Source organism: Oxyura jamaicensis, chromosome 11, assembly GCF_011077185.1.
Source record: "Oxyura jamaicensis isolate SHBP4307 breed ruddy duck chromosome 11, BPBGC_Ojam_1.0, whole genome shotgun sequence".
Lineage (NCBI taxonomy): Eukaryota > Metazoa > Chordata > Aves > Anseriformes > Anatidae > Oxyura > Oxyura jamaicensis.
In genome coordinates this window covers 1,632,578-1,642,803 of record NC_048903.1, presented here as the reverse complement: position 1 = coordinate 1,642,803, position 10,226 = coordinate 1,632,578, and the positions used below count along the sequence as shown (strand labels likewise).

The 10,226-nt window shown below is 66.0% G+C and overlaps 1 protein-coding gene across 1 annotated transcript; it reads left to right on the top strand.

Moving 5' to 3' along the window:
* The first annotated feature begins 6 nt into the window (after positions 1-6).
* FA2H (fatty acid 2-hydroxylase) lies at positions 7-9,413 on the top strand. The gene is made up of 7 exons (XM_035336943.1): positions 7-384; positions 4,071-4,160; positions 5,284-5,426; positions 5,504-5,610; positions 6,967-7,139; positions 7,536-7,788; positions 8,458-9,413. The coding sequence occupies exons 1-7, from the start codon at positions 82-84 to the stop codon at positions 8,538-8,540; spliced, it is 1,152 nt and encodes a 383-aa protein (XP_035192834.1). The 5' UTR covers positions 7-81; the 3' UTR covers positions 8,541-9,413.
* The last annotated feature ends 813 nt before the right edge of the window (positions 9,414-10,226 follow it).

Below are 10,226 nucleotides of genomic sequence, written 5' to 3'. Positions count from 1 at the left end.
GGCACAGCGGGGCCGGGACCGGGACCGGGAGCGGGACCGGGACAGGAGCGGGGCCGGGGCTGAGCCGGGCCGGGCCGGGCCATGGCGGCTCCGCCGCGCACCTTCAGCGCCGCCGAGGTGCGGGCGCGCTGCGCGCAGGGCTCGTGCGTGGTGCGGTGCCGCCGGCGGCTGTACGACCTGAGCGCCTTCGTGCGCCTGCACCCCGGCGGCGAGCAGCTGCTGCGGCGCCGAGCCGGCACCGACGTGAGCGCGGCGCTGGACGGGCCCCCGCACCGGCACTCCGCCAACGCCCGCCGCTGGCTCGAGCAGTACTACCTGGGAGAGCTGCGGGACGGCGAGGAGGAGGAGCAGGAGGAGGAGGAGGAGGAGGAAGGCTCCCGGCAGGTACCGGCGGCGGGGGGGTTGTGGGGTGGCCGGGTTTAGGGAGTGCGGGGGAATTGGGGGGGGGCTGGGGGGTGCGGGGAGCTGCATGGGGTCTGTGGGGTGTCCTGCGTGCAGGGAGTGTGGGGACAGAGCTGTGTGGGGTCTCCAGGGTGCCCAGAGGTGGGGGGAGCTGTGTGGGGTCCGCAGGGCACCCAGGTCCAGGGAGCACGGCAGTAGAGCTGGTTAGGGTCTATAGGGTGCCCTGCATCTAAGGAGAGTGGGGGCAGAGCTGTACGGAGTCTATATGGCACCCAGGTCCAGGGAGCATGATGTATGGGGTCTATAGGGTGCCCTGTGTATGGGGAGCACAGGGGCAGAGCTCTCTGGGGTCTGTGGTGCACCCCGCAGCCGTGGTATGTTGGGGCTGAGCTGTGCGGGATGCTCTGGGTCCCACCTCTCGGGGGTGCGGGGGGTTTGGGGCGTGTGTGGCACGTAGGGTCAGCGGGGTGCTCGGGGCCAGGCTGCGTGGGCACTGCGGAGTTCGGGGCGCGCGAGGGGCAGGGTGCGCGCTGAGCACCCGGCACGCACGGTGCCGGAGGCGGACGCGGTGCAAAGGTCCAGGGCGTACGGGGCACACCCAGGCACCGGGGCGCTCCTGACGCCAGCGGGGCTGGGATTCACGGGCCCGGAGGTGCGGGGGATCCAGGACAGGCTGACGTGACGCCGACGGGATCCGGGCTGCTCAGGACCCTCCCGGCAGAGCAGGAAGCGCCCGGCGATGCTCGGAGGGGAGCCGAGCCCCCAGTGCCAGCGCAGCGGGGTCGGTGACCGACGGCGCGTCCCCCCGCGCTGTTTGCTCGCGTCCCCTCCTCCCCGAGGGCGCAGCGCTCGGCCCCGCGCGGTGGCGGCCGCACAGACGGGGCTTTGTTCCGCGCCCGGTGCCTTGCTCGGCTCTTCCACCCTCGGATCCCGGCGGTGGCAACTCCTTTGTTGGGACACCGCCGCCTCCTCCCGCGCGCAACAAGCCCGACGGGTTCGGGTGCGCAGGTACTGGATGGACGAGTTCTGGCACTGCCACCTGCTCCCCGGGGAGCGAGCGCCATCGCCGCACGAACCCAAGGGTTGGTTTTCCAGGCAGGTGTCTCCCTCCTAGGGTTCCGTGGGAGCCCACCGCTGGTTTCCCCCCCAGTGGGAAGTCCTGCAGGAAGCTGAGTTTATTAAACGAGAGCCCGGTGTGACCGCAGAGCGGGGTGACCGGGTCCCCGAGGCCACTCGGGGCTCGTCCCGGACCGAATCACTGAGCCCCAATTTGATTTTAAAAAAACAACCACGAAGCGCCGCACGTTGTTTTATCTATGCAAACAGAATAGAGAGGAGATCAAAGCACGGGGCGATAATTAGCCAAACTAGCCAGTGGATTTTAACAGCCTTGCTAGAGGGAAACCGGCTCGTGTAATTACCCCTCCAATTTGAGCAACGAGAGGCTTTCATCACAGCCTCCTCGGGGCTGCGTGACGCGGCCGTGAATCACCGCAAGTCCCCCGTCCCTCGCCGTGGTGCCCGCACCGCTCCCACCGCGTGCGGGGCTGCGCTGCCCTCGCTCCCCTTCGTGGCGTGAGCTCACCACTACGTAGGCGCTCGCCTGCTTGGAGGTGGTGTAATAAAATGTGGCACGATGGTGTTTTTTTTTCTTTTTATTGGGACAAGTCACCTTCCGCCTCCTTTTCATGGTCCTGCTCCTCGGTGAAGGTGCTGGCGGCACCGCTGCTCTCCGTGCACTACTGGAGTCGCCGTGCACAGAGCCCACGTTGGGGGCACGCTCACGGCCTCGCACCTCGGCCTCCGTTCGTGCCGGTCTCCGTCCCGGGAGAGGCCCAGGGAGGTGGCGGCGGCTCGTAGGCGTAACTTTCCCTTGGTTACATCAGGCCTCTCCTCTCGCAAGGCTTTCCTGGCAGGACCTGTTTTCTTGGAGACGAGTCAGAGGCGGCAGCATCACCCGCAGGCAGAGCGAGCCTCGTCCTCCTCCAGCTGCCATCAGGGCCAGGTTCCCCGGTGGCACCCACGCCACGGGGCTGTCCCCTGGCTTGGTGGCACCGGGGGCTTTGAGCCGCGGGGTGAGGAGCAGCGAGCCCCCCTTGGGGCAGCACCCATGGGTGCTGGCACCGGGCGAGGCGGTGTCCACACAGGGTGAGGGGGTGGAGGTGACTCGGGCGAGGCCGGGCGCTGCGTCATGCAGGGCGATGGCGAGCACGTCGCCGGGGCTGTCACCCCGCCGGGTGTCACTTGTGTCCTCCCCGTCTTTTTTGGAGTATCCTTGGAAAGCGGAGCCGCCCGTGGCCGGCTGGGGAGCGATGCTCGGGCGGGGGTGGAGGAATTTGAGGCATGTGGACGTTTCCGAGCGGGGAGGCGCGGCGCTGGGACACCGGCACCCTCTCTGCTGGCCTCGAGCCGACGATGCGCACGCCGAGACTGGGATCCTTTATTTGAAGATGGATTTTTCCACCAAAGCATGTGCAAGGAGGAGCACTAGAGCGCTCTGGAGAACCCGTAACTCAGCCACCTCCACCTGGATCTTGTGTTGTGTGGCTGAAAGAAGGCGCAAAATGTCAGCGGAGACCTTTCGAGATGGACAGAGGGAGGTGCACCAGCGTCTGGCTCCTGCTGCGCCAAAATTGCTGCCTGCCGCCGTCCTGCCTGGCTGGAAATGTCGGCTCCGCTGCCCCGGGGCTGCCCAGCACGAGTCACCCACCAGTTCCTCACCCTCTGGGACGAGGCTCGCCGCACGCCTGGCCGGGAGGCGGGATGGGCGCCCGTCCCTCCAGGAGCGCCTGGTATCGGCAAACACTCGGGCCCTGCGTCAGCGTCACGTGCGCCCATCGGAGTAAAGTCCCGTCCGCCCCGCCGCCGTGACGCCGCTGCTGCAGGGTCCCCGCTGCCGGGGCCGTGTCACCTTCACCACATCTCCGCGGAGCTCGAGGGGACCGTCCCGTCCCGACGGGGAAAAATCCCGTTGCCCTGCAAATGGAAAGCCTGCTGGGGCTGCCCGGCCGAGCCGTAGCCTGCTGGCTGGTTAATGGGTAACCCGAGGTGACGGAGCGGGGAAAAGGCACGTTTGGCACGTCCTGCCTGGGGAGCCAGGCCCGTGGGGGCACGAGCGGCCAGGGGCTCGCGTGGGGACACCACAAATTCCCACCGGTGCAGGTGGAGCTGTAGTTGGTCTCGGCACAGGGAGCTCTGTCCTCTTTTTCCATCCTCGCACCCAAAGGTCCCTCTGCACCCCAGCATCCTGCTCACCGCGGTGCCGTCTCCAGCCAAAGCAGCCCAGCCCAGCCCTGGCCCTGGGGGCTTGGGGTTCCTCGGGGACCCCGGCCAAAACCAGGCTTTCCCCAGGGAGCAGCGGGCTGCATGCACCAACCCTGCCATGCCAGGTGCTTCTCAGCGAGCCTGGCTGGCTCGGGACAGGGCTCACCGGGCTACAGGCAGGGGAAAAATGGTTGGGAAGGGCCCAGGAAGCTCTGCTTCGCCGCCGTGCTGAGCCGGGCAGCTCCACTCGTCGTTTTCCCAGCTCGTCGTGCTGCACCGCCACGGGGATGCAGCCGAAACGCAGGCTGAGCACCGGGACGCGTTGCTCGCCCTGGTTCGCAGTCACCACCCCGAGCCCTGCTGGTTGCCACCTCTCAGCCTGGGGTTTCTCCTTCTCTTTGCAGAGCTGCCCCAAGACGGAGAAGCCCGCAGACGCGGCGGCCCCGCCAGCGAGCCGGCTGGACCCCCGCTGTAAAACGGTGGACGTGGACAAGGTGAGGGGCCGCGGGGTGGCTCCCCCGGGGAGGCGATGGCGTTCTTTGACAGCAGCTCTGCCCTTCGACACGGGGCGAGCTGCCAAGCCCCGCCTTGTGCTGCCTGTTTTTATGATTATTATTCGTGTTTGTGTGGTTTTCCCCCTGGCTGAGTGGGGTGCCGCGGCCGGGCAGGGTGAGCTCTGCTGCCTGCCCCGTCCCCAAGGTGCCTTTGGGTGTCCCTGCCTTTGGCTGCACCCCGTGGCTGCCGTACCAAGCACGGCCCCGGGGGGCACAGGGGACTGCTTTTATCTTGCAAAAGGATTTATTTATTTATTTATTGAGTGGCAAGGAGCCCTTCACCACCCCCTGTAAATATTTTGCCACTGATTGCCTTTTAAAGGGAATCTTCCGTTTGGCTGCATCCCAAACCAACCTTTTTGCCCTGAAACCTTCCTGGAGCGGGGTCTCTCTGTCTCCATCCCCATGCGGGCTGGGGTTGCCCCTCTGGGTGGTCGCATCCATCCCTTCCTAGACCCCGCAGGCCAGGAGGAGACCCCAAAACCCACCGCAGCCCAGCCGGAGGCACGGAGCCTTCTTGCGTGGCACATACACGCGGCAGTGACTCGTGTTTCCCTCCTTCCCCATTCCCAATCCCTTTTCTGCCTCGCTTGTTGCTTCCTGGCACGCTCCTGCACCCGCAGCCACGCGGCAGCACCGCGTCCTTGCCGCGAGGAGAAAACCCCTCTTGTTTGGACAGCTCGCGGGGGGCGAGCCGCGGTTATCGGGGCCGAACGCGGCACGGGGACAAAGTGCGCGGTGCCTGTGGGAGATGGCGCCGGGGCCGGCTCGCCGGGCGGGCATGGCAATCCCCGAAAACGGCACAGGGACGGGGCTATACCCAGCCGAGTGCCCGCACACCGCTCTCTCCCTCCCCTTCCTCAAATGGGAAGGGGGAGAAAATACGATGGAAAGGGCTCCAGGGTTGAGATGCGGGAGAAAACTGGCCCCTATCTAACGTGGGGCAGCTGCTGGTGGCCGCCCCTGCAGCCCCCCTGCCCAAACCTTGCCAGGTAAACCCGATGCTCTGGGTACGGGGGGCGGCGCTGGGGGCCGTGTAGGACCACTCTGTTCCCCCCCGCAGGACCTGGTGGACTGGCGGAAGCCCTTGCTGTGGCAGGTGGGCCACCTGGGGGAGAAGTACGACGAGTGGGTGCACCAGCCCGTGGACCGGCCCATCCGCCTCTTCCACTCGGATTTCCTCGAGTCCCTCTCCAAGACGGCGTGGTGAGCGCCCCGGGCGCTGCTGGGGACGGGGTGGGGTGGGGTGGGATGTCACGCTGACGCCTCCCCTCGCCCCGCAGGTACGTGGTGTTCCTGGTGTGGACCCCCGTGGTGCTCTATCTCAGCTGGGTCAGCTACACGTCCCTCGCGCAGGGCAACACCAGGCTCTTCTCCTCCTTCACCACAGGTACGAGGCCCGCCGCCTCCCCGCTGGCAGGACGAGCACCCCGCAGCCTCCGCTCATCCCTTCCCCATCCCCAGCTTCCAGCATGTGGCTGTGAGCAGCGCACGAGCCCCCAGCCCCGTTCCCACCAGCATGCCCCCAGCACGAAGCCGCCTGCGCCGGTTCACTGCCCGAGCTCTCCTCCCTCCATCACCCCCTCCATCACCCCACCTTCCCCATAAATACAGTTTTTGGAGGTGGGGATGGGCACGCGGCCGGCCAGCCCTCCCTCCCCCTGCCTCCCTCTCCTCCATCCCCAAAATAAAGCCCTGCAGCTCGCCGCCGGGCTGTGTGCCCCCCCCTTTCCCGGGTGCTGACACCCACCGCAGCGCTGGCACCGGGGCCGGGCGGCTGCGGCGAACAAACCCGGCTCTCAGCGCCGCCGGCCGCGCACAGTGCGGGGCTTGTTCGCCCCGAGCGCCTGCCCTTGAATCTGCCACTGTCTGCGCCCCCGGGAAGCAGGGGCGGGGGGCCAGGGGGGGCCGGGTGCTTTGTTGTTTGCCCGGCTCCCTCGCCGCAAGGTGCCACCCGGTGCCAGCTGCGCCCGCGCCGGCCCCCTCTCGCCGACCTGCCCCGCTCAGCCCAGGTTTTGATAGCTTTTTGCTACCTTTTTTTTTTTTTTTTTTCCTGTTTTCCCCTCCTGCTTCCCTTCTGCAAATCTCTTTCACGTTTGCCCGTGTGCTTTCGGGCACAAAAAGGCTTTGTGTTAGGGCACCACAAGCAGGAAACCTGGGCAGCACGGAGCTGCACCGGCCGCAGCCACGTGGCTGGGGCATGAGTGCTGCCAGCTGGTGGGCTGGAATTTTGGGATGTGCCCCCCCCCCCCCGGTTCCTCCTAGAGGAATCAGCCTCCGGCACCTTGCTGCCCAGAGGGTGTTTTGTCCAGCTGCCAACACGCTCGGCTCTGGGGGGATCTTGCCAGCGAGAATGAACAGGGTGAATTTTTTGGCCAGCGGGGGCGTGGAGCTTGTGGGCACCGGGAGGAGGAGGTGGAAAAATGCTGTGCGGGGGAAAGCGCCCGGCAGAGCTGCTCCCTGCAGAACAAAAGCGCAGCAGCGCTGCTCGGCCATCCCTGTGTGTGTCGGGTCCCTCCTGCTTGCTGGGGTGGGCGAAGCAGCTTTGTAAGGACCGGGGGGCGCCTCCAGCCCCGAGCGGCACCCGGCTGTTTCCCCAGAGAGTGGAAATTGATAGGAGTCAAACACGTGGGCTGCGTGCCGGGGAGAGGCGAGCTTTCCCCCGCGCGCCGACGTGAGCGTGGCGCTGGATAAAAGCACCCGAAGCCCCCCTGCCTTGCTGACCGCCGCATGTCTCATTGTGTAGAGTACTCCATCCCCGTGCACAAATACTACTTCCCCTTCATCTTCCTCCTGGGGATGTTCCTGTGGTCCCTGCTAGAGTACCTCATCCACCGCTTTGTCTTCCACATGAAGCCACCCGCTAGCAACTACTATCTCATCACCCTGCACTTCTTGCTGCACGGGCAGCACCACAAGGTGAGCCGCCGCGCCTGCGCGGGGCCCTCGGGCGCTGCCTGTCGCTGCGTGTCACCCACGGTAGCTCGCTGTCACCCACGGCATCTTCACCCCGAGCGAGCGGGGCCCTTGCCTAACGCCGGCGAGGGCTGCGAGAGCCTTGGGAAGCAGTGGGCTCCCTCTAGCTTCGCTGGAGGAAACGTCCCCCTTGTGCCAGGGACCCGTGAGCCGAAGCCAAGGGGCTGCTCCGGGTGTGTCTGAGCGCTTGTGGGGGTGGTGCAGCGCTGGCTTTTCCCCGCATTGGCGTCCCGGATGCATGGCTCGCATTCGGATGGAGACAGCCCTGCAGGGTGGGTGCCCAAGGGTGACATTTGGGGTGACCGAGGAGCTCACCGTCCTGCCTGTCTCCTCTTCCAGTCTCCCTTTGACAGCTCCCGCCTGGTCTTCCCCCCGGTGCCGGCGTCGCTGGTCATCGGCTTCTTCTACGGCGTCCTGCAGCTCCTGCTGCCCGAGGTGCTGGGGCTCTCCGTCTTCGTCGGGGGGCTGTGCGGCTACGTGGTGTACGACATGATGCACTACTACCTCCACTACGGCTCGCCGAAGAAAGGCACCTACCTGTACGGGCTGAAGGCGTACCACGTGAAGCACCACTTCGAACACCAGAAATCAGGTAGCGCCCCGCGTGCACCCGCGCCGCTCCGGCTTGCGAAACTGCGCAGAAACTGGGGAGAAGCAGCTGGGCTGGGCACGGGCACGGCCCTGAAATACTCACGGCAGGGTCTGGGGGGTTGAGGTGCCCTGCAGGAGCCTCCCTTGTGCCCACCTTGGTGCAGTGGGGCTGAGGCAGAGCTGCCGGGACGTGGCGCCCGTCTCCTCCTCGCGGGCGGCGTTGGCGGGTGCAGGGTGAGGCCCCGGGCTTCCCTCGCTCTGCCCCAGCCCGGCGCTTGCTCAACCTGCCCTTTGCCCGGTTTCCTAGGAGAAAGCGCCCCATCCTGATAAGTTATCGTCCCAGCCGCCTCCTTTTGTCCCTCTGCTCTTCCTCCTCGCGCTGGTTTGTCACCCCAGGGCTGGGTGGCGAGCCTCCGTCCCCAAAACGCCGGCACTCCTCTCCACGGGGACGCTGCTGGAGCCGTCACCAGCCCGGCACCGTCACCAGACCAGCCCCATGCTGGCTGCTCTGCTGCCTCCCTGCTGCGAGGGGCAGGGTCCTGCGGAGCTCCGGGTGTCACCAGCCCTGTCCTGGCTGCCAGACTCGGTGACGGTGGCAGCGGTTTGGTTAACTCATCCCCAGCAGCGACGGCAGCACCACGGGCTGAGCACTGTTTTCCCTTCCCTTTAGGCTTCGGCATCAGCACCCGCTTCTGGGATCGCCCCTTCCGGACGCTCATCCCCGAGGAGGAGACCTTCGAGAAAGAGGACTGACGGCCCCGGCTCTGTCCCTCCTGGCTGGTGTCCCTCCCCAGCCCTTGTTCCCGGGGGACGTGGCACTGACCCCTCTCCGGAGCATCCCCGCGGTGGCCCCAGCCTTGTCCCCATCCCGCCCGCGGTGCCGGGGGCAAGGCTGGAGCCCTGCCCCTCGCCCGTCCCCTGCCCCCCGCCTCCAGCAGGGCCGGGGCCGCGTGGGGACCTCATCGTGCTGCTGAGGGTTTGCACCGTCCCTCCTCTTCCTCCCCGTCCCCCGTGGGGGGGCTGTGCCAGCCCCTCCGCGCTGCCGCCGGGGATGGGGGGCAAGGATGCGGGAAGGGGCAGGAGGAGGCTGCGGGCACTGATGTGCGGGCAGCTCTGCGCCCAAAGGATGAAGTGCCCGGCGCCTCGAGCCCCCCAGCCCTCCTCCCTCTGCCCTGCACCTCGCCGGAGCCCCCCTGACCCCCAGCCCTCATGGGGTGCCCCCCCCCCGATGCCCAACATGCTGCAGTTCTCCCAGCTCGTACCCGGGGGCTTCTGTGTCGTGGGTCACTTGGAGAGGGGAAAAAAAACAAACACACACACCCAAAAAAAAACACAAACAAACCAGCACCACCGCTGGTTTCTGCCTTTTTCTAACCAGCGTGCCGGATCTCTCTGCCAGATTTATCAAGTCCACGTTTTTTGTAGTCGTCAGCTACTTGAAACCTAAACTCCAATGAACGGAATCGCTAAGAGATGCCTTTTTTTTTCCTGATCCTGTGATTTATTTTTTTTTTCTAATGTTTACTGCGGATATTTAAAGGTTTGGAATAAAGTTATATGTGAAACTGTAGACACTACACCTGTAAATAAGCTGTATATTTTGAAAAATAAAACCCTTTAAAAAGGGCCTGGCTCCGTGTGCTTGCAAAACGTACCCACGGGGTGCTGCGGTGTCCCCGGGGCCCCCTTGTCACCGCCTTCCCCCCTCCCCGTGCCCACAGAAGCCGTGCCCTCGAGCAGGGCACCGGGTCCTCCTGCCGAGAGGGAGATGCTCCTTGCCCGGGGTGGCGAGGCCAGCGTGACAGCAGGCACTGGGCAGCTGGAGAGGTGTCAGGCTGAAATCCCCGACATTGGGCAATGGGTGTCGTGCGTGACCTCACGCTTCCGAAAATCTGCCTGCGAAGCTTCCTGCCCTTCCCGCAGAGGTCGAGCATCGGTTCCTGTGCCTGCTGCTCGCTTCCTTTGAAACCGGATGGAGCAGGGAGGGCTCGAGGCCGGGCTGGAAGCGGGGCTGGGCACCGACCCCTGCCCGGCATCCATCACGCGGGGCTGGGATGCTCTGGAGGCCCCCGTGCCCAGCAGGGAAAGCTCAGCGGGACGCAGAGCTGAGGCCGAGCACTTTGCAGGGCCCTTTGCATGGGCAAAGAAACTGAAACCGCGACAGGAGTCATAACGGGGCACAGCCACTTCACCCTGCTTCCCCAGTGCGTTTTCCACGGGCGTTCCCATCCTCCAGCACCCCAAACCCAGCGCGGGGGGAGCCGAGGGGCACGGTGCGCCTCGTCCCCCTCCTCCGTCAGCCGGAGCAGCTTTCCTGGAAGCACGCCGCCGCGCTGCGTTGCACAACGCTCCTTGCGCCGCCCGTGGGAGCCCAGGAGGGGGAGAGCACCCCATAAAAGCCCCCGTCCCGCAGTTCCTCCCCAGTCTGCAGAGGCGGCC

What these genes read in the sequence shown, in the direction of transcription:
- FA2H (XM_035336943.1), top strand. Translation starts at nt 82, where the DNA reads ATGGCGGCTCCGCCGCGCACCTTCAGCGCCGCCGAGGTGCGGGCGCGC. An exon ending in TCCCTCTCCAAGACGGCGTG is followed by an intron (nt 5,427 to 5,503) that starts GTGAGCGCCCCG and finishes CTCGCCCCGCAG; the next exon opens with GTACGTGGTGTTCCTGGTGT. An exon ending in TGCACGGGCAGCACCACAAG is followed by an intron (nt 7,140 to 7,535) that starts GTGAGCCGCCGC and finishes CTCCTCTTCCAG; the next exon opens with TCTCCCTTTGACAGCTCCCG.